We start from the raw sequence: 24,701 nt of genomic DNA, 5'->3' as shown, positions 1-24,701 counted from the left end.
ACTCTCTGTAGATTGAAAACTCAAAAAAGTTTCATATCCATTGTTCAAGAATTAAAACAGAAAATCAATATCCCGAATTTAAAAGAAAACCTACAAATTAAACCAAACCCTTTAACTCTATTAAATATGGAATATAATCTAAATTTAACAGAAGAAATACTGAAATCAGAAGTAAACACTGAAATACTAAAACAATTGTCTTTAGAGACAATTAATATTAGATACCCTCCACAAAACTGGCTTCATTTATACACTGACGGATCCTTGACCTCCAGAGAACAAGGTGCCGGTGCAGGTGTTACGTGCTGTCTCTTCTCACTTTATAGATCTCTTGGGTATGGAACAACAAGTTTTGATGGAGAAATCATTGCAATAAGTGAAAGTCTCAGGAATCTTCTATGCCACATCAGTAAATTTAAAAATGCAGTTATATTGTCAGACTCCAAAGCAGCTATTCTATCAATAGTCTCTAAACACACACCTTCATCTCAAACAGCAGAAATAACTCAAATGCTCTCTCAATTAATATCACTCAATAAAAGAATTGTATTCCAATGGATACCATCCCACTGTGGAATCCTGGGAAACGAGAATGCGGATAATTTAGCAAAGAAGGGCAGCACTGCTACTTACAGACCTGTTACTAAATCTACATATTACTCTGTGAAAAGATTTATTAAATCTACATACTTAGACTTCAACAAACAAAATTTGATAACACAATCCACAGTTAATTCCCGATTTACCACGAAAATCGTCTGTAGCTGCATTTAGATTGGCAACAGGCCATGATTGTTTGGCCAAACACCTGCATAGAATTGGAATATATCAGTCCCCTAACTGTCCATTGTGCAACTCAAACCAAGAAATGGATTCGGAACACCTCAAAATCTGTGCTTCAGTGGCTGGTCATGATAATATCTTTGAAAAATATTGGAGTGCAATGCAATGAGTAATACGTAGATTTAGTAACAGGTCTGTAAGTAGCAGTGCTGCCCTTCTTTGCTAAAGCATCCGCATTCTCATTTCCCAGGATTCCACAATGGGATGGTATGCATTGGAATACAATTCTTTTATTGAGTGATATTAATTGAGAGAGCATTTTAGTTATTTCTGCTGTTTGAGATGAAGGTGTGTGTTTAGAGACTATTGATAGAATAGCTGCTTTGGAGTCTGACAATATAACTGCATTCCTAAATTTATTGATGTGGCATAGAAGATTCCTGAGACTTTCACTTATTGCAATGATTTCACCATCAAAACTTGTTGTTCCATATCCAAGAGATCTATAAAGTGAGAAGAGACTGCACGTAACACCTGCACCGGCACCTTGTTCTCTGGAGATCAAGGATCTGTCGGTGTATAAATAAAGCCAGTTTCGTGGAGGGTATCTAATATTAATTGTCTCTAAAGACAATTGTTTCAGTATTTCAGTGTTTACTTCTGATTTCAGTATTTCTTCTGTTAAATTTAGATTATATTCTATATTTAATAGAGTTAAAGGGTTTGGTTTAATTTGTAAGTTTTCTTTTAAATTCGAGATATTGATTTTCTGTTTTAATTCTTGAACAATGGATATGAAACTTTTTTGAGTTTTCAATCTACAGAGAGGACTGTATGAATGCCAATTGTTTCCTGGTAATCTAATAAGTTTTCCATATTGAACCAGTGCTTTTTCTTCTATTGTCATTTTGATGCTGTTAATGTTAGTGAGGAATCTCTTAGAATCTATTGGAGTTGTTTTGATTCCACCAGTAATGAGTCTGAGAGCTTGGTTTTGAACATATTCTATGTCGTTTATGAAAGGTGAAGTAATCAAAATTTCTCCGCAGTATGTCAGCACTGGCTTTATAAACATTTTGTATGTAGTGTTCAAAGTATTCCTAGAGCATCCCCATTTCTTTCTTGCTAGTCTTTTCAGAAGGGAGAATCTTTTACGAGCTTTTTCAGAAATGTATTTCAAATGGTTGCTCCATGTTAACTTACTATCGAAAATAACTCCAAGATATTTGGATTCATAAGTCCTAGGAAGGTGCTGGCCATTGTATTGGATATTAAATTCTCTTTCTTTTTTATAGAGTGAAAATATTTGGTAGTTACTTTTGCTTTAATTGAGTGTCATCAAATTTGATGTATTTCATTCATGTAGTTGATTTAGAGCTTTAAGAGCAGAATTTTGAATTTTGTCTCTATGTCTGTACGATCCGGAAGTCCACAAAACTATATCATATGCAAATAGTGCTGGTTTCATGTTTGATTCTTCTAATAGGGAGGGTAAGTCATTTACATAAATATTGAATAAAGTTGTGCTGAGGACAGCGCCCTGAGGTAGACCTCGATATGTTTGTCTGTAACTAGAAAGTAAGTTATTGAATTTAGTGGCAATGAATCTTTGACTAAGGAATTCTGAACATATTGCTGGAGATAACTAATTTCTGGAGTTTTAGTAATAATTTATTTCTCAAACAGAGTCATATGCTAACTGAAAGTCAATAAATATTGCCAAGGTATCTTCTTTCTTGTTAAAACTGTCTTTTATTTCTTGGCCGAGGTGTATGACTTGTTCATTGGTAGAGTTACATTCTGGGGGTTGTGTGTGAATAAAGTAGCCACCAAAACGTTAAAATATGGTGTTCACTTAAATCGGCTACAACTTGCCATTTTTCACTCCAATATGAAATGAGTACCATTAAGGTAAAATTATTAATATAGAACATGAAGAGAGGCCTTCAGAATTTCCATTGCAATCTTCTGAACCTCATAAAAGGGAATTTTAAAAGTTTTAAGGATATTACACATAAATTTTGGTAAACAACCCCTCACTCCAAATAGTAAGCCTGTAACATCCCAGTTAGAATTGAAATTCGCTTATAAAGCGAAATGCCATATTTTTGGCTGAGGTATGGAAGGCAAGGTACATATTTAGCTCGTTTGTCATCATTTATCTGCAGTGCCTGATTCGTGTCTCACTCAAAGCATATCATAGGGTCTAAAACCATCACTTTCTGGGTTCTTCTATTGATGGCAATTATATCCACTCTTCTATGAGAATTATCTTCAGACACACAATGAATCTCCTCATGTACTTCCCATCCTCTGTTTCTTAGCAGGTTGGCAATTACTGTATGGGCATGATGGTCTCTGTTGTTATGAAGTAACTCCTCCTCCTTACAGAACCCCAGTATGTGGCCAAGTGTTTCAGTCTCGCTTCAGCTGGGATGGCAACAACAGGTAGTACTGAAGGTTCTGCCAGAGACAGATCCACTGCGGTGACGTTACAAGACATCTTGATGGCACTGATGTATTCCAAGGACGAAAGACACTTTTTGGAGGAGATCCAGGAGTTGGCTTTGGGGCATTCTCATGTCATTTTAATAACTTATATTTTTAAGGAGATTTTGACAGTACGGTACGCAGCTTGCTGAGACTTATTTCCTGATATATGTAGCATATAGCACTGTTTGCATTAGCTGTTATAGTTCTAGATAGAAGAATCTGAAAAAAAATCATATCTCCAAAACTAGACCCTTTCCGGATGTAGAAATTTATAGGGAGGTTTCTTATTTCAAATGGAATGTATGGAAAAACAATCCTTGTGAAAATCCATTATCACTTAGTGAGCCTTCCTTGAGACTTAACAATATTTGGGCTTTAAATTCCATATTGCAATTTAACTGCAAACGTGCACCTTTTTTCAAAACATTTTTTTTTTTATTTTAGGTGATGGCCAGCAAAAGAGACTTTCAGTGACTCATAAAGTTATTTGAATTAATGTTCGAGAAGAAAAGCTCTTCAGAATTATTATAAAATTATGTTTTGACTATACAGTAGCATACAAATTAATCCGAACGTAATTACTTATGCAAAAACACTCAAACGGGATTACAAAAAGGAATCTAAGACATACCTCAGTAATCTATGTGGCCTCCCTTGTTCCTAATAACAGCTCTGAGACGATTTGGCATGGATTTCACTAATTTCCCACAAATATTCTTCATTTCTTCATCGCGAAACCATACACCAATGAGGGCAGAAATCATCTCCTTTGTAGAACAATCCATTTTTTGCATTCTTCTTTTGCAAATTGACTACAAGTTCTCTATGGGGTTGATGTCGGGTGAGTTGCCTGGCCAGGGGAGTACCTGAATATTCTTCTTCTTGAAGAATTCTGTAGTTTTTCGAGACGTATGGCATGGTGCCAGGTCTTGTTGGAACACACCTCTGCCATCTGGAAATGATTTTTGCAGCTGGGGTACAATTCTGGTTTCCAATAAGTGAATATATTTGTCAGAATTCATCATTCCCTTGATAGGTATTAATGCTCTAGGCCCTTCATGTGTAAAACAACCCAAAACATTACTTTAGGGGGGTATTTGGGTGCTTGTTGGAGATGAGCTGCTGTTACTTTTTTGGATCCTTTCTGTACGTAAGAAACACAGTGGCCGTGGACCTCGAAATGAGACTCATCGGAAAAAAGTACATTCTTCAAGTCATTCACTGTCCAGTGTTGATGTAATTTTGCCCACATTAAGCGTTTTTTGCACATAACAGGGGTTAGCAGTTGCTTCTTAATAGGCTTACGAGCCCTTCGTCCAGCTTCCAAAAGCCTACGCCGCACTGTTGTGACATGAATATTCGCCCCAGTGGTAGCTATTAACTCGCGGGTTAAGTCGACAGCAGTTAGTCTAGGATTTAATTTACTTTTCCTGACAATTAAACGATCATCTGCAGGTGAAGTCTTCCTTTTCTGGCCACAGTTTCCTTTTTTCTGGGGTGTGATGGATCCAGTCTCCCTGTATCGTTTTATGATCGAATTAACAGTAGCCAAACTGATGTGACATTCTGCAGCAATTTGCCTCTGTGTCATAGAAGAATGCTCTGATAATGTTATAATTTTAGACTGTTTTCGTGGAGTTGTATCCATTTGTGAAGACGACAGAATGTACACAGTATTAAGTCTTCAACACAACTGAAATGCTTATAAGTACAAAACGACAGGCAAAATGTCACATATTATAAAAAAAATAATAAGGACAGACCTTCAACAATGGAATTACACATACTACAGATGTCAATTAAAGCGGTATGAGCAGCTGTGAGGCCAACAATGACAGAAAATGTAAAAATATGTCGTGTTCGGATTAATTTGCACGCTACTGTATTATACATAGGAGAGTGTCACAGAGCATTTTTAAGGGAATTAAGAAATCTATTTGTTATTTTATAAATGATTTTTAAAAAAAGATGGAAGTTGTCCAGGATGAAAAAAGACAGATTTCTGATGAAATATTCAAAATGGTTGAAAGCTGAAGTGAAATTTACTCAATAGAAACTCAATGATATAGCTGAAAAACCTTGCATCTCACTTACCGGAGGAACGAAGAAACATTTCAGTCATGAGCATATGTTATTTTTCAGAAAATTCCTTTGTATCGTTTGAGTCCTGCCTCATGAAAGGATTTTTCTGGGCCGTCCAACACCCGAAACTAATGGCAATGGATCTCGTAATGTTACACCACTGGGTTCCTGAAGTCACTTCACTTTAGCCTTCAACCATTGCAAATATTTTTTTTTCTTTTTACGCCCCGCACAACTTCCATCTTTTCTTAAAATCAATCATAAAATAACAACTAGATTTCTTAATTCCTTTAAAAACGCTCTGTGAGCACTCTCCTGTTTATAATCTTGTCAAAATATATTCATATCATGATTCTGAAGAGATTTTCTTCTCGAGCATTAATTCATATAACTCTTTATGAATCACAAAAGACCACTTTTGCTTGCCATCACCTAAAATAAAAAGAAAAAAGAATATTAAAAAAACGCGTGTTTGGAGTTAAACTGCAGTATGAGATTTAAAGCCTGAATGTTGTTTTGTATTTTGGTCGCAAAAATTCCGTGCAAGTAAGTACCCACTTTTTTAAATCTCAGTATAAAGATGAACTTCATGACCAAAAATGTAATTTTCAATTCAGTAATATCAAACATTATTATTATATTAACATGAAATGAATTAATTAAACTTTATATAAACCAAAAGTACGTATCTTTGGGCAGACTTTCCACGCGGAATTTAAACGATATTTTGCTTAAGCACAATATAGAATGATCTTCCGTTGCATTGCTTCAGTGCATAGCTGGGTGCAGACCACCTGGGTATTCATCAATCATCAATTTCCACTATGTATTTACTGTTGTTAATATTTCCGAATCCTTTCTGTGTTGTGGATTTCTGAAGTGCAGACATCTGGTTAGTGTTTACAGTGTAGAAACAACAACTTCAGTGACTCTGAAAAATAAAATTTCTTCCAGCTTCATTGAGATTCTGGTACACTGCGCAGTGTGGAGAGAGAAGAAGTAGAAAGACATTATAGATAAGTTTGCAGCAATAAAAGTAATAAAAATAGTTCTGATCACAGTCACCTTGAAAGCCTAAAAACGCAAATATTGTGATTTGTTTGTACAAGATAGAACAAATAAAATGATTTGAATAATGTAGAATTGGTTTACCCCCTGACTATCCAAATCATATGATTTAGTCTTCTAGAAAGAGAGAAGAAGTAAGAAGACATTTTAATAAAAGTTTACAGTGGTGAAAGTAAGAAAAATAATTCTGATCACAGTCACCTTGAAAGCCTAAAAACGCAAATATTGTAATTTGTTTGTACATGATAGAAAAAGTAAAATACGTTGACTATCCAAATTATATGATTTATTCTTCTAGAAATGTACGTTGTTTAGGATTAATAAAAGCAGACTGAGAAAAACATATTCAACACTTCAAAATCGTAAAAAAAAAAAAATTACTGAAAGTAGATGAACATCTACAAGCCTATCAAAACCTGAATGGCGAAATTAGGGAAGTTTTAACTCATTTCAATTTAGAATAGAAGGAAGAGAATTTGAAAAAGTCAGAAAGAAAGATACGAAATGACATGAGAAATTGGTATTGTGGCAGCAGACTGGAATATTCGCGCGTGTCTGGGGAGGAAGGAGGCACGTGGGAAGGAGGGTCCGGCGGAGTGGAGGCGCAGGACATCATGGAAGTTGCGTGCGCATCTAGTGCGAAGGGAAGGGGTGGTGCGGTGCGGCACAGCACAAGGAGAGGAGATGGAAAACTATGAGACGCTAGCCGCTGTGCAAAGTGAGAGGGGAAGATAAGCGACTGCAACTGAGCGGAGAAAGCCGGAGAAGTCTCCAGAAGCACAATCCTCTCGACGTTTCGTAGAAGCTATGAGATGCCGTACATTCGAGAAAGTGTAATCTAATAAATAAAGGGGCAAGAGCCAGAAGAGTTTCAGTTTCAGTTGAGCCAGTCTAGTTAGACAGTCGGCTGCGAGAAAGCTAGACGTATCCAGTGGAAGTCTTGGGTTCGAAGTACAGTGAACTTAAGTGAGTACTGTGGCAGCGTCCAGGCGAGGGCAATGCGTCCGGAAGTCTTGGGTTCGAAGTGCAGTGGACTGTTATCTGGAAGTCTCGGGTTCGACGTACAGTGAACTTGAGTGAGTGAGCTAGAAGAACTAGCCAAGGCGAACGAACTGTGAACTGACAGTTTTGTTTTGTAAATAGTGCTTTGTGAACATCAGTTGAAATTAGGAGTACACTGTTGTTCTTCTCAATAATAAACGTGAATAGTCATTGTCGTTCTGTGGAGTACAATAACGACTACTGTGTTGCAGTGTTGAGTGGAATACCCATTGTTGACGGGTTTGATTAAAGATAGAAGTAAAAACCATATTATTGTTTGAATTACAAGTTACAGTATTTTTAAGTCCAGTGTCAGCTTCCTCATAAAGACAAAGGAATCTAAGTTTATATGAAGAATTCTAAAACGAACTCGTGGATTAATAACAAGAGAAATTTATCAATACTGGAATGGACGAATGCTGTTAAGATGTCATGTAACATTACAGCTGTCAGGTCTGTCCCAGGAAGTAGCCAGGACACGATAACATGCAGATATCAGGTTGTACTGAACCAGAGACTCTGGGACATGTTCTTGGATTTTTCTCTAAAGGAAAATTAATGCAGATTTCTCGTCACCACAACAGTTTGCAATGGCTCTGCACAAGGAAAAGTGGGAGGTTTGTAAGGAAGTACACTGCATTTGAAAGGATGGAAGCAATCAAAGGGTAGATATTATAGCAACTGACAGAAGCAGTGGAAGAGGATTAATTCTGGACCTCACAATAAGAATGGAGAAGAATATTGAACAGGCTGCGGATATTAATGAAGAAAAGGAGATCATTTACCGCCCGTGCAGTGAGAGATATAACTCACCTATTAATGCATGGGTGGTAAAAGATCTTCTTTTTGGGATTTGGGATACCTCATATAAATTTACAAACATATTCCTAAAATTATTAGATATATGCAATCAGATCATGCAAAATATTTTTGTATTAATATATTGAAAGCTTCACTAATAATGATATCATTTGTATAATCACTGGTCATAAATATTCGTATATGTGTTACTATTTCCGTAACTTTTATTTAATGATACCCAATGTTCATTGTATGTATGTAATTTTGTGTATTCACAATATATGACTTTTATGGTTTATGGATGGACAGTACAGAAGAATGTGTTCCAGATCTTCATCATGATTATTACACCACAGACAAGTAGGATTATCAGAAAGGTGAAATCGGTGTAGGTGTAGGTACAATTGTGTGACAATGTTACCTATTCTGGCTCTTGTTAAAAATGTTCGAACATGTCTGGGCAAGTTTTTGTAAAATTTCCAGATCATTTGGTTTCTTTTGTACAGACTATAAAATTTTTCCTTTGTCAGAAGAGAGCCATTTGTTGATTCATAGGTTTATAAAATGAGACTTTACTGAAGCAAAACGGTCAGCGCATCCGGCCGCGAAACCAGGTGGCCCAGGTTCGATTCCCGGTCGGGGCAAGTTACCTGGTTGAGGTTTTTTCCGGGGTTTTCCCTCAACCCAATATGAGCAAATACTGGGTAACTTTCGGTGCTGGACCCCAGATTCATTTCACCGGCATTATCACCTTCATCTCATTCAGATGCTAAATAACCGAAGATGTTGATAAAGCGTCGTAAAATAACCTACTAAAAAAAAAACTGAAGCAAAAGCACTGGATAGAGATATCACTTGAAGAGGTCTTGGTTGCAAATATGTTGCCTGTTTTGCAATATTATCGATTTGCTCGTTTCCAGGTATACCACAATGACTAGGTATCCACTGAAATGTTATTTCCTTTGGAGGTTTTTTAGTTTACTTAGCTGTTTCTGAATTGGAATAATTCTATGTGTGCATAGGTAGCCCCGTTGGAGTCAGTAAGTATGCAAATAGATTTTTCAGAAATTTGAGTAACACACTGAAGAGCAGCATCAATAGCTAGCAATTCAATGTCAAGACTGAAAGAGGATGAACATGGTATGAAATAACTTTCTTGATATTTTGGAATATAATACCCTGCTCCTGATGTCCCATTATTAGAATTTAGAGATCCATCTGTATATATTTGAAGGTAATCCTTATATGTGCTGCAGAGTAGTTCCATGGCATCTAACTTAAGAATGACTAGCAACAGGCATCTATAATGAACATCGATCAAAATATCCCTCATTTCTCGTGAAAAACAACTGAATAGACTACGTGGATTTTATGTTGTCAGCAAACAGCTGGATACATTAAGAAGATTGATTGATTGATTGATTGATTGACAATATGTGACTTTCACTTTTTTAATATATATCATTCATATATTTGTTATATTCTGGATATTCATGGTCACCTGGACTGCTGGGTAGATGTCCTCATTTTGGAATTAATAAAAAAATCTCCAGAGTCAAGTTCGTGTTTAACAAAGCAATACGAAATTTGAATAATATGCTTGCCATAGGTGCTGATTATGTATATGTGCACTTCTGATTATAATGCAGTACAAAATGATTAAAAAAAAATGAGGATTCATAATATCCCTTGAACTGTGTCAAACGTCTTTATCCTTGGTATGTACTTTTTAGCATAGGTAAGAATGAATTTAAGGATTACATAAATACTACCACAGTCAGGATGAGTAAACACTATCCAGTAATTAGATAATGGAGCAAGATGGGTGAGGTACATTAAATAGCGATTGAAATAAGATGCACTGCGTGAAAAATGAGGCACAAAGTTTATCTTACATATCCATTTCCATGATACCATGAGTGATATCTGAGTAAACTTTTCATGTCAAAACATTACAATTTCTCTCTCTTTTAGATTGAATAAAGACATTACATGTAAAAGAAAATTCTTTAAACGAATATGTTAATATGAACTACAACAGCAAAAGTTTTTTTTTAATGTTGCACTACTATAAAATATTTGTCAACATATTTACATACTTGATGCAACACATCCTTTTTTGCTGTACGCCACATAATTTCACTCATAAGTTTATGCATAGAAGCATGATCTCCATGACAATAAGGTCCATACACAAGATCTTGCCACCAACGCAGATCACTGTATGGATCAATTCCTAAGAATTGCACTAATCCAAACAAATCTGAAATGTAAAAAGATATTAAAACATGGAGGAAACTTTGCCATAGGATATTCTTTAACTTCAAGATATTACGAAATTTACAAAACTAATATATAATGAATATTTTTTATTTTAAACAGCTTGCCAGAAAATCCAGATTGATCCACCACGAATTTGTAACTTGTGTTAGACAAGCTCGTGGACCAGGCAACAAGGGTTTCCACTGGGTACTCCAGTTCCTTTGTAATATTCTAACAATTCTCTATCATCATTCATTATGAGAGTAATGTATTCCCACCACTTGTGGTGCACTCTGGATAGTCTCTTGCTAACTAAGTGGTCTACGCTATTTGGCAAAGCAACTTCTATGAGCCATGCTCATAGTCAGGTTGAATAATGGCAAGTTAAGGATGCTGCCATTGAAAAGGAAAACACCAATTTACCATAATATGTCACCAAAATTGTATGATTATAATTGAATTCATATATCAACTTCCTGGTTTCCCTCAAATACAAAACTCAGAAAAGTGGTTTTTGAAATCAGTGAACAATATGAATATAAATTATTAACAGAAAATCTGCCCTCTTTATCTACATTAGCTTTTGCTGATGGCATAACATTAATGAATAAACAGAATTATACAACAATGCTTAATTTGGCAGAGAACAAGCTTGCAGAATTGGGTTTAACAATTAATCCTTCAAAAGTAAAGCTATACTTGTAGTATAAGGAAAGTTAACACAAAGAAAAATTATGAATTTACAAGGTTCAAAAATTGGTTCAATAACATATAAAAATGAATGTATTAACTACCTTAGCATTGATTTTACTGATAAAATTTCAACTGATACAAATAGAATTTACAAAAAAAAAAAAAAAAAATTGTTAAAAATCTAACATCTGATCTTAATGGTCTTGTACGAACAAAATTACTTAAATCTATGCAGAAACTTAAAATTATTCATAAATATGTATGATCGAGTCTCATGACTACAGTGTGCTCCTATACATCAATTACCTACTGAGTTTCTAAGAGATCTTAACAAAATAGAAGTGCTGTTAAAGAAATCATAATGTTACCAGATGACACTCCAAATTCTTTGCTATATTCATACTGGGTATACTGTGTGCAGAATGTGAAGCCAGTATACAACATTTTGATACCTGCAATCGTCTTCATGATCCACATTTACATCACATACGGAATTTTGAAGAAAAAATGTGACACTTGGAAAATTTAAAACTACTTAATTATATCTTCTACCAAAGACCAATGGGAGATAACTTAGAGAAATTCTAAGAACAAGGTCCTTCCAAGCTTGGTGTTAACTGCCACATAAAGCGAAAAGAGTGATTATGTAAGCTGAGTGCGCTAAAGTTAATTCATGAATGTCCAGCAAAAAAAAAGCTCTTTCAACATTTGAATATGTCAATATGGTGAAGCTATCATGCAATTTAATTCCAGTAAAGTCCGTTTCTGGCAGAAATTAACAACTCATTGTGGGCATACTGGTTGAAATGAGACAGAAACTATTGGTCACGTATTGAAATTCTGCAGGAAAAACGAACTGCTATGGAATAACAGACATTATAGAGTGAGGACAAGTATTGCAGAAGTCTTAAAGCACCTTGGTTGGAAAGTTCATGAAGAGGTATAATGCATTTCAACCGCAGATTCCAACAGGCATGCAGACATCACAGCCATTGACAGGAATAAAAATAAGGCCATGGTACTGGATCCAACCATCCACTTTTGAAAGAAACCTCTCGCAAGTGGATGAGGTCAACAAAGAAAAACAGGAAATATATTTATCATACCTGTCTTTCTTTTCATTATCATAAACCTATCAATCAGTGGGTTGTTAGAGGTATGTTATTTGCAGCAAAAGGTTCCCTTCCAGAGTCTACCATCTATTATTGAAATTAGAACTAAAGTCTTTGAATACAAAACAATGTATTACAAATTCTGAGATATCCTTTACACATTATCCACTATCATTTATTTTTAGAGAAAGATAATTTTGTCAATATGACAACATGACATCAACTGAATTTTGACATTATAATTTTAGATTTTTTTTAAAATTAACTTACGAATTTTTTTAACATAACTGTTCTATATTCAGGATACTTGTGGCCACCCTCACTGGAGGACTGATGATTTAGCAAATCTCTCTCTTTATTATTGCTACAGATATAGCCAGAAATAAACTATTTTTGATATATACATATAGGCCTATATTCATATATGAAATCTCACTATCCTCATTGAATACAATGACTATAAGTAGTCATACTGTAGGTATATCTATTAAATTGAGAAAAATTCGTTCTGACACCGGGAATCAAACCCAGGACCTCTCAGCTCTGTGTGCTGAGCATTTTTTCCAACTGAGCTATGCCGGAACACGATCCACACAGACAAACTCTTTTCATTCATATCAACTATAGCCTACTACCTGCATTTTTAAGACACACAAGTCACATATGCAGGAGCGCATATTTAAATGACTTTCTGGCCATTTTCGACAACAGTTCATGAATACTGTTTTTTTTTTTTTTTGTGGAATATTTTCCGATGCTGTATCAACATCTCAGGTTATTTAGCATCTGAATGAAGTGAAGGTGATAATGCCAGTAAAATGAGTCTGTGGTCCAGCACTAATAGTTACCCAGCATTTGCTCATATTGAGTTGAGGGAAAACCCCGGAAAAACTTCAACCAGGTAACTTGCTCCCACTGAGATTCGAACCCGGGCCACCTAGTTTCATGGCCAGACGTGCTAGCCGTTACTCCACAGGTGTGGTCTATGAATACTGTTAACGTTTGACATATACATATATTCATATATGAAGTCTCGCCATCCTCATTGAATACAATGACTATAAGTAGCCATACTGAAGATATATCTATTAAATTCAGAAAAATTCGTTCCGGCACCAGGAATCGAACCCAGGACCTCTCAGCTCTGCGTGCTCTTTCCAAAGCTGAGAGGTTACTTGTAGTCATTGTATTCAATGAGGATGGCGAGATTTCATATATGAATAAATAAATAAAATATTATATATATATATATATATATATATATATATATATACATATATACATATATATATGTATGTATATATATATATATATATATATATATATATATATATATATATATCAAATGTTAACAGTATTCATAAACTGTTGTCAAAAATGGCCAGAAAGTCATTTAAATATGTGCCCCTGCATATGTGATTTGTATGTCTTAAAAATGCAGGTAGTAGGCTATTGATGATATGAATGAGAAGAGTTCGGCCGACACCATGGATCATGTCCTGGCATAGGTCAGTTGGAAAGAGTGCTCAGCACACAGAGTAGATAGGTCCCGGGTTAGATTCCCAGTACCGGAATGAATTTTTCTCAATTTAATTGATACGAGGCGCATCCAGAAAGTAAGTTTCCCTATTTTTAAACAAAAAAGAACACACACTTTCAGGAAAACATTTATTGGCAACAGGTACAGCAAAGTTTCAGCTATTTTTCAACATAGCCACCATCAGAATTGAGACACTTGTCGTATCGTGGGATAAACTTTTGTATCCCTCTGTCATAGAACTCTGCCGCCTGTGAATGGAACCAGCATGTGACAGACGTCTTCAGCCCTTCGTCGTTGCCAAAATGCTCACCGGAGGACAGGAATTTCTTGAGGTGCAAGAAAACGTGAAAATCGCTGGGAGCAAGATCAGGACTGTAGGGTGGTTGATCAAACAACTCCCAGCCAAATTCCGTCAAAACAGCTGCTGTGCGCCGAGCCGTATGTGAACAAGCATTGTCGTGGAGGAGCACAACACCTGCAGTAAGCATTCCACGCCTCTTGTTTTGAATGGCACGTCGCAATTTTCGCAGTGTTTCATAGTAATGGTCAGCATTCACTGTTTCACCTCTTGGAAGGAAGTCAATGAGCAGAATGCCCTTCCTGTCCCAGAACACCGTGCACATCACGTTCCGTACCGACAGCGTCTGTTTGAATTTCGTCCTGACTGGAGATCCACTATGCCGCCAATGCATTGACTGTTGCTTGGTTTCCAGGGTGAAGTGCGAAATCCAAGTCTCATCGCCCGTGACGATCCTGTCGAGGAACTCGTTGCCGTCATCGTGATACCGTTGCAGAAATGTCAGTGCTGCTCCTAAACATTGCATTTTGTGTTTGGGTGTCAGGTTTTTCGGCACCCACCTGGCACACACTTTTTTGAACAGCAGGTGCTTAGTGACAATCTCATGCAACAAGGATCGCGATATCTGCGGAAAATGGCTGTTCAGCTCCGTAATCGTGAAGCGGCGGATCTCCATGATGCACTGCCACACCAGCTCAACACGATCATCACTGATGAGGGACGGTCGCCCATTGCGCTCTTCATCATGGACACTTTGACGACCTTCGGAAAACTGCCTACACCAGCGACGCACCATCTGCTTACTCATGATGTTCGGCCCATAGAGCTGACAGAGCTGCCGATGAATTTCAATTGGCGCAATGCTTTGTGCATTAAAGAACTTTATCACCAACCGAACCTCGCAGGCAGCAGGAGAAGGAATAAGAGCTTCCATTTCGGACCACTGCTGCCATGCTACTGGCACCAGGTGGGACCTGTCCGGCTGGCATATGATTGATACGTCATAGATCTGTTATGCATGCGCAATTGACACGGCTAATTACGTTTACTTTCAAGGGGAAAAAATCGGGAAACTTACTTTCTGGATGCGCCTCGTATATTTTTTTTATGCTTAATGAATTGAGCATTCGGAAGCAGACACAACAGAGACAAACGAGCTCCTTTTACTCATGTCATAGTAGCACAGACAATAGAGTGGACAGTATGTAATCTATAAAACTATATGTCCTGATGTGGCTATGTTCTTTATACAAATCTGCATGCTTTGTCTGATATTTACCACATTTTTTCACACTTAACTTTCACAATCAGGGAAAAGGATAGGCATTAAAACTATATAAGTTAAATATGCATTAAATTATTTAAAAAGATAAAAAATAAATATGATGGAACATGCACATATAGTTAAAATGGCAAACTGGATCCAGCTCAGGCCTTCGCAGAGAAATATCGTCAGGAAGGCAGCCTTTATAGAGTTCCTATATTTGTGTATAAACATTACATACAAGGGAACCTCTTCAACTGGGGCACTCTGATTGTAATAAAAAATTGACAACAATCTAATTTTGGGTCCACAAATCGCGTGTTAACAGTCATTCATTGCGCATTTTTGTTGTTTATGTGATATTCGATTGTAATCATTTATTCTGTTGTGCTAGAAACGCCATCTTATGGCTGTCACTTCACAGCAAGAAACACGCACAGTGCACAGTCATATCTTGCTAGTGGTATTGATGGGTAGTGAATATCAGTGTCTTTGACCCTGTCAATCTTGTTCCTCGTGTGTTTCTCTTGTAGTGTTTTCGACTTCAGCATATACTTACTTACTTATGGCTTTTGAGGAACCCAGAGGTTCATTGCCTCCTCACATAAGCCTGCTATCAGTCCCTAACCTGAGCAAGATTAATCCAGTCTCTACAATCATATCCCACCTCCCTGTAATACATTTTAATATTTTCCTTCCATCTACATCTCGGCCTCCCAAAAGGTCTTCTTCCCTCTGGCCTCCCAACTAACACTCTATATGCATTTCTGGATTTGCCCATATGTGCTACATGCCTAAATTTAATGTTTCTAATTGTGTCAGGAGAAGAATATAATGTGTGCAGTTCTACGTTGTGTAACTTTCTCCATTCTCCTGTAACTTCATCCCTCTTAGCCACAAATATTTTCCTAAGCACCTTATTCTCAAACACCCTTAACCTCTGTTCCTCTCTCAAAGTGAGAATCCAAGTTTCACAACCATACAGAACAACCGGTAATACAACTGTTTTATAAATTCTAACTGAAGCTTTTTTGAGAGCAGACTGGATGACAAAAGCTTCTCAACCGAATAATAACAGGCATTCCCAATATTTATTCTGCGTTTAATTTCCTCCTGAGTGTCATTTATATTTGTTACTGTTGCTCCAAGATATTTGAATTTTTCCACCTCTTCAAAGAATAAATTCCCAAATTTTTATACTTCCATTTCGTACATTGTACGATTTCAGCATGTATCAATATTTAATTATGATGTCTGTAAATCCTGTTAATGTTGTGAGTATTTCGAAGCAAGAGGTTGAAAAAGCATATGGTAGATGTAATATTGTGGAAGAGGGACATGATGATATGTTATTTGCTAGTGAATTTTTAGAATAAACAACAAGTGTAGTGGTGGTATGTGGAGTGAAATATGTGATTCATTTAGATGGACAACGATTCTGACAATGAAAATTATAATGTTTTGGAAGAGGTAATTGTAGAATCACAATCCCAACCAAATTCTTCCACAAGCGAATATGAACTATGAAGTCCCAAGAAAAGAAAGCTCTCATCAGCAGTAAACGGGAAGACAATAAGCAAATGCAGGAGAATCAAAGATCACTATGACCAGTGGCGTAGCCAGACTAATTATTTTGGGTGGGCTAAATATGCAGGGTTTAGAAAGTACGTGACCATCTCCTGACAATGCCGCTGCCGTCAACTCTCTTGAAACTCATTCTCGGAAGTCTTATTTAATAACATGAAAAATTATGATAAACAATCATGCAAGGCATACCTATACAAATGCTTCATAAGGTGAACTGGAGCTATCGAGATTTCCTAGCAATGAATCTGTCGATCGCTGATGATGGGTCCTTAACAAATCCCAACTTTTCTCCTTCTCAATGGATAGAATTGTTAAATTAGAAAGCCTTGTGCTTCACATGATTGTCGAATTTTTCTTCGTTTCAGAGCTTTGAAAAGTTTTATATCATTGCCTTAATGAAGGACGAACATTTACTAATATCCATTTTTGGAGACTGAGGTGCTTCCGATAATGAATTTGTAAGAGCAAGAATATCGTCTAATCATACCAAATAAAATAAGGTGTCAAATTTTTCAAGCTGATGTAACAATCTAGTAGCCTCCACAGCTTCCTTCTTTTTATTGCTGCCAGATAATTTTTTAGGTCCAACTCAACACAGTTAAATTGGCTCTTGAAGAAATGAATGCATTTTTGACTTCTTATCTTAATGCTATTGACTGTAACTATTGCTCTAGATCCAAGGTTTAGTTTTAATGTTGAGTATTTTCCATAAAAAAAAAACGCAAATTTCGCATATTTTTTCGGTGGGCCTGAGCCCACCTGGCCCACCCGCTGGCTGTGCCACTGACTATGACAACCTCAAAGCAAAAGATAAGAATAAATATCCTGGCACATCTACTGCAAAAAAAGTTTAAATGCTCAAGGAAATATGTCAGTAAACTCTACAATATTTCAAAGAGCCTCCAAAACGGCATATTTTGAACAGGACAAAAAAAAAAGGAAATGGCACTGGCATTCAAAAGTTCCTGCCAAATTTTTAATGACATGGAAATAAAAAAAATATGTTAGGTGGAAAATCCATTCAAACTCAAATCATTCCATCCAAGACTACAAGATTTGTTCAACTCTTGGATGTCTATTTCTTTTGCCAATATAAAATCGTGGTCAGGAGACTTGAAGAGTAGTTCAGGCACAAAATTATAATTGACAGAACTCCAGAAAAATTGCATGATAGACTTTTTATCATGAAATTGTACTCTGTCTGCCATCAATTCCACTCACTGGTATTGAAGAGTTTGTTAACATACGCGTGGGTAAAATGTGGCTATATTATAGACAATGAGATGCGACATTTCGTAAATGTCCTTCAGTCTATGCTCCATGTTGAAATCTGTGTATGTGGCAAGGGTGGCTGTGAAGTTGTAGCTGTCATAAAGTGCTTAAGTGATGTTCAGAAATGCTCTGCCCAGACGACATTACTACATATAAGGTAAGTCATCAAGTTATAATCAAGTAAATCAAGTATTATGTTAATATAATTTAAATATGATATCGATATACTGGAGCCAAAGTAAAACCCATTATCATGGGATAAGCTAGCAGAGTGTAGTAGGGTGGCACCCAAGGGGAGGAATGTGGGACATGATTATGCTGTGGGCAAGAGTGTATATTGCATAAACAAAAAGTGCAACGTATGACTTACCATGTCATTTGTGGACTCAAAATTAGGTTGTTGTCAATTTTTTATTACAATCGAGGTGCCCAAGTTGGGGAGGTTCTCTTGTTAGAATCAAGATTGGACGCAGAGATCATGACCTGCTTGATTTTGTCAAATGATAACTAATAAGATAAATGTTTAAGTCAGTGCTGCCTGCATCAGTGACAACAAGGCGGCCTTGTACAAGTACAAGCAAAAGATATTAAGGGACAATTTAGTACGGACATTTGTTCTATTATGTGATTTGTTTGATAAATAATACATTTTTTCTTTTCCTCAAGATGGCCTTGCACAAGTACAAGCAGAGGATATTAGAAGAGAATTCAGTATGGGTATGTGTTACTAGGAAATGCCACACATGATTTCTTTGATAAATAAAAGTATTTCCTGTCTGATAAATACAGTAGCGTGCAAATTAATCCGAACACGACATATTTTTACATTTTCTGTCATTGTTGGCCTCACAGCTGCTCATACCGCTTTAATTGACATCTGTAGTACGTGTAATTCCATTGTTGAAGGTCTGTCCTTATTATTTTTTTATAATATGTGACATTTTGCCTGTCGTTTTGTACTTATAAGCATTTCAGTTGTGTTGAAGACTTAATACTGTGTACATTCTGTCGTCTTCACAAATGGATACAACTCCACGAAAACGGTCTAAAATTATAACATTATCAGAGCATTCTTCTATGACACAGAGGCAAATTGCTGCAGAATGTCACATCGGTTTGGCTACTGTTAATTCGATCATAAAACGATACAGGGAGACTGGATCCATCACACCACAGAAAAAAAGGAAACTGTGGCCGGAAAAGGAAGACTTCACCTGCAGATGATCGTTTAATTGTCAGGAAAAGTAAATTAAATCCTAGACTAACTGCTGTCGACTTAACCCGCGAGTTAATAGCTACCACTGGGGCGAATATTCATGTCACAACAGTGCGGCGTAGGCTTTTGGAAGCTGGACGAAGGGCTCGTAAGCCTATTAAGAAGCAACTGCTAACCCCTGTTATGTGCAAAAAACGCTTACTGTAGGCAAAATTACATCAACACTGGACAGTGAATGACTGGAAGAAAGTACTTTTTTCCGATGAGTCTCATTTCGAGGTCCACGGCCACCATGTTTCTTATGTACGGAAAGGATCCGAAAAAGTAACAGCAGCTCATCTCCAACAAGCACCCAAATACCCCCCTAAAGTAATGTTTTGGGGTTGTTTTACACATGAAGGGCCTGGAGCATTAATACCTATCAAGGGAATGATGAATTCTGACAAATATATTCACTTATTGGAAACCAGAATCGTACCACAGCTGCAAAAATCATTTCCGGATGGCAGAGGTGTGTTTCAACAAGACCTGGCACCATGTTATACATCTCGAAAAACTACAGAATTCTTCAACAAGAAAAATATTCAGGTACTCCCCTGGCCAGGCAACTCATCCGACATCAACCCCATTGAGAACTTGTGGTCAATTTGCAAAAGAAGAATGCAAAAAATGGATTGTTCTACAAAGGAGATGATTTCTGCCCTCATTGGTGTATGGTTTCGCGATGAAGAAATGAAGAATATTTGTGGGAAATTAGTGGAATCCATGCCAAATCGTCTCAGAGGTGTTATTAGGAACAAGGGAGGCCACATAGATTACTGAGGTATGTCTTAGATCCTTTTTTTATCCCGTTTGAGTGTTTTTGCATAAGTAATTACGTTGTTCGGATTAATTTGCACGCTACTGTAAATAATAATATGAAAAGGCGCAAATGGAAGTACTGATCTTTCCCACTTCCTACATGTATGATAAATAGATGCAGTTAAAGCAAGCAAGAGTAGCTGGGTCCACCAACCAAAATTAACTTGCTAAAGACCTATGTCTTGACACCAAGACTAATTTATGTCTATATATACACACATAAGGACTCTTAAGCCTTTAGCGAAAAATAGAGAATGGAAACTTGCATTTCAGGCATGGATAATTATATAATAGGATGCGAAACTGCGGTCAGCACCATCTGACAGAAGGGGGTTCAAATAAAATGATCAGTGCCCGATGTCATAGATGGTGAACATTAGAACTATGTGTTGGGTAGATTACCCAAAGTTCTCTATTTATCTGTTTGTTCGAGATGTTGCTCGAGAAGACAAGATGGCAGCCTAGATCATATACTATGATCTGTCTCTGGTTATATTTTAATTGGGTAGTGTAAAATAGATTATCTCTTTTATCTTCCTATTGCCTCTGGTAAGAATTTTCAGTGGAAGATGGTGTGAGGAATAAAAACGTAAATGTTTTATTTTAAATGGGTTAGTTGTGAATAGGGATGAGGGAAGGAGGGAGGGAATACTTTCTGCATAGTTTAACATTTTCTTCACCAGGTGCGCTGCTAAATGCATGGAGTAATTAGTTTTTGTTTTCGCTACTTGGTGCGCTGCTAGATGTATAAGTTCTCCACCGACCAACGGATGGCAGTAAGACCAGTTTCTACATTAGCGCCTCTAGCATGTGTTACAAGAAACTCAGTAAGTTTCGTATCCTATTATATATTTATCCATATTTCAGGCATCCACCAAGAAATATTGTTGTTGTTGTTTTCTAATGCCAGGCGTTTGACAATGAAGTTATTTGACCTCTTGCACTCCAATATTTTTCATGGTCAGCCACTGAAGCACAGATTTTGAAGTCAATATATGACTGATATTTACTGGAATTATCATGGCAATCATGACATCACTGCTGATCTTGTTAACATTTTACAAGTAAGTTTGCAGTCAGGTCTTTGTTTTTACGACATTCTAAGCTGCATCAGTCCCTGTGGAGGAACTTTTTGTTTTTATGCAATTGCGTAGGTATTAAAATAAAATTAATGTTCATGTGGATTACTCATCTGGAAGTTAAGAGTATTATTTCCACAAGGTAAGCAATATAAAAGTTTTAAAGTGGTACTGTGTTGAATTCTGGTGTTCAACAGTGGAGTAAAATTTGAAGACATATGTATTTTGAGAAGACTTCTGAATGCATAATTCATAAATGACAGTAAACTAAGTGACGTAACTTTAATTAAATGTTACTTTCTATACTGCTGAAGTAATGGCTTCAGAAACAGATGAAGAATGTGGAGGCCAACTTGAAAGCCAAAAGAATGAGAACTGCCAAGAGAAGTACTAGTAAGAAATGGAAACGCATAGATTTACCACCAGTAAAAAGGTTTAAAAAACGAAATTATCTGACAAAATGATAATGGTTACAGTTTTTTAGTTTGTGGAAGGATCAACATTAATCGATTTTCTTTAGATAAATTCTTCTGAAATGCAACAAACTGAAAGAAACCATAACATTCAGAAGATGTTAAAAATTTTGCTGTCTAAAGACATCATTCTCTTCCATAACAATGTCCGTCCTCACTTCAAAAAAGTCACATAAGATACCCTTACTGAATCTGATTGGGAAGTGCTGCCACATTCTCCATACAGCTTGGATTTATTCCAGTGAAACTATCACCTGTTTGAACTGCTGAAGAAAAGATTAGATGACAACTATTTGCAACAGATGACCTGGTGATGAAAGAAGTGTGAAAATGGTTCACAACTAATGAAAGATGTTCTTTCAGAAAGGGATAAAGAAGCTCCCTGATTACCAGCAAGAGCACACTGATAAGCTGGGACACAATTTTGAAAAATAATAAGAATTTTTCATTTTTGTATGTCATTTAATGTTCACAAAGTCCGGATCAAATCCGAACCTTCCCTCTCCCCCCACATACAGCCTCAGGCACAAAAAATGACAGATCTCCCATAGCGTGAATTCGTCACCTTCAGGCAGTGCCTGGTTCACATGACTAGGGAAAGGATGTTTATTTTCCACCTAATTTACCCCTTGAATATCTGTTTGTTATAGATTATTTATAACACTTGATCTATAATAAGACAGGAAAAGAAACAAACAAACAAAACAAGGAAAAACAGAGTGGAGGCTTGCATAAGAAATTCTTTCATGTGTAAATCTAAGTTCTCATGAAATTAACCAAAGTTTTCTAAAGGGTACTTAGCGTATGGCAGTCGGTCACTCTTTTGTCTAACAAGGGAACATTCTCTACCTATGAACTGCGATTTCAACAAAAATTTTCACAATTGCTAAGTTTGAGTCGGTAAATAATCTGGTAATAGTCACTCACCTAGCTTTTCCCTCATTAAAGAAATATAACGTGTTTAATTACACATCCTATATGCCGCTCTTACACGCAACTTACACTACCACTACAGTATACTGACTGCTTACCGCCTAGCAATGGAGCGCCACTCAAAAACCTATTACTTGCTACAAACAGTATCGAAATGATCACTACGATTTTAAAAAACAATGTTATATATACAAACACACATATCAACCCTATATACAATAGTATAATTTTATTATCTACACATACTTGAATCATAATCCTCTGTGATAATGTGGCTCTATTACGAAATGGTCAGAGCAGAGGGTCCTTTTGGAGTACAAACATGTCACAACAGCTGGTTCCTCACATCCAGGTGTTTCACAAATACTATTTCTACTATGCAGAATTATTTAGGGAACAATACTGAAATCGTTTATGTCCTTTTCTGTCACATAACCACATTTCTGCCAAGCATATTCCAGCATGTCTCGGGGTTCGGGTGAATAGAACCGCTGATACACAACAGAATGCATTTTTAGAATGAAGATTTTATCATGTAAATTTTCTGCTGATTTCTGAGTAATTAGTTTGGACCTGAAATAATCTTCTACTCTACGAATCACAAGCTTATACTGTCTAAACATATATACATCTAATGGCTGTATAAACTGCGTTGTTTTGGGTGAGATTGAATTGAATTGAATTTAATGGAGGGGGGTATTATGACCCAGCACTGCGACTTGTTAAGCTCTATTGCTCTGACCCTCAGGTGATGCATTTCCAAACCCATACCGGCTGACCACACTAAGATTCTCTGTGTGCCCAGGTTTCGAGCAGGCAACTCCACTTGTCCCTAGGCCAGCACCCTCCATGTGTCGCTAGCCGGCATTTGGGGAATGCTACGGAATGATAACGAAATGGAGAAATGGTGACAGAATAATGTAAATGCCTAATTTGGGGGAAAAACGGGAGAACCCCGGGAAAAACCCCAACTGCGACCTTGTCTGCCACAAGTATCACTATGGATTTTTCGATGGATCTTGGGTGAGATAATTTCTATACTTACAGTTTTTCCATTCAGCAAGCGAATGATTTCCTCATTTGTAAATATATTTATATCTGTCCACTCCAGGAATCTAAAAGTAGTAAAGAATCTTCCTGTATATCAGGAATGATAACTTTCTTCAGCCAAGTTTTTACATGGAGTTTACAGAGTTTATCTGATCAGCTAGCACTTACTACAATATTAAAAGAGGTTTCCCTCTATATCAATTGCTTTACTATAGGACCAAATTCCTCTCTGGCTCTTGAAAACATAAACAATCGCGAACCTAACATACCAGCAGAGGACATATGACTTAGGATAGTATAAAAATGTGTTGTGGATGCTATGGACTGCACTACTGCAAGAGTGTTATTTTCACCTTGATGAGAGAGTGTCCTGCCAGAAGTTATTTCATATTCAAAAGGAGACTGGTCTGTGTTAAACACACTGGAACTGTAATGCTTTTCATCTATGATTTTATTAACATCTTTTACGAATTCATTGGCTTTGTCAGTGAGTTCGGATTCATTTTCAATTTCTTTACGAGAAATAAATTTAGTAATTTTATATGTGGTGATATGATGGTTTTCTTAAATCGATAAATAAATGTTTGTTAGGAACCAAGAGAATAATTGTATTTTTTTGCAAACATCAATGCCCACTGTCTTAGATTATAGTCATATACCGAAAGACCTCGTTGGTATGACGTTTTAAATGCATCCATCATTTCATTTTTTATTGTTGACAACACAACATGATGTTTAAGAGGCTTTTTATAATAATCTACTGCCTTATATACAGAACCAGTGGTGCATCTGA

General features: G+C 36.6%; 1 protein-coding gene across 5 annotated transcripts in view; it reads right to left on the bottom strand.

The window, feature by feature from the left end:
• Positions 1-24,701, bottom strand: part of LOC138701460 (E3 ubiquitin-protein ligase SHPRH) — a 444,559-nt gene that overhangs the window by 223,732 nt on the left and 196,126 nt on the right. For all 5 annotated transcript variants that reach the window (XM_069828349.1, XM_069828345.1, XM_069828347.1 and 2 more), the window contains one exon: positions 10,368-10,531. In XM_069828349.1, the coding sequence (XP_069684450.1) occupies positions 10,368-10,531 (164 nt within the window). The remainder of the gene's footprint in view (positions 1-10,367; positions 10,532-24,701) is intronic.

This window comes from Periplaneta americana, chromosome 6 (assembly GCF_040183065.1).
Source record: "Periplaneta americana isolate PAMFEO1 chromosome 6, P.americana_PAMFEO1_priV1, whole genome shotgun sequence".
NCBI lineage: Eukaryota > Metazoa > Arthropoda > Insecta > Blattodea > Blattidae > Periplaneta > Periplaneta americana.
Note: the sequence above shows the minus strand (reverse complement) of the source record. Positions and strands in the feature narration are given on the sequence as shown.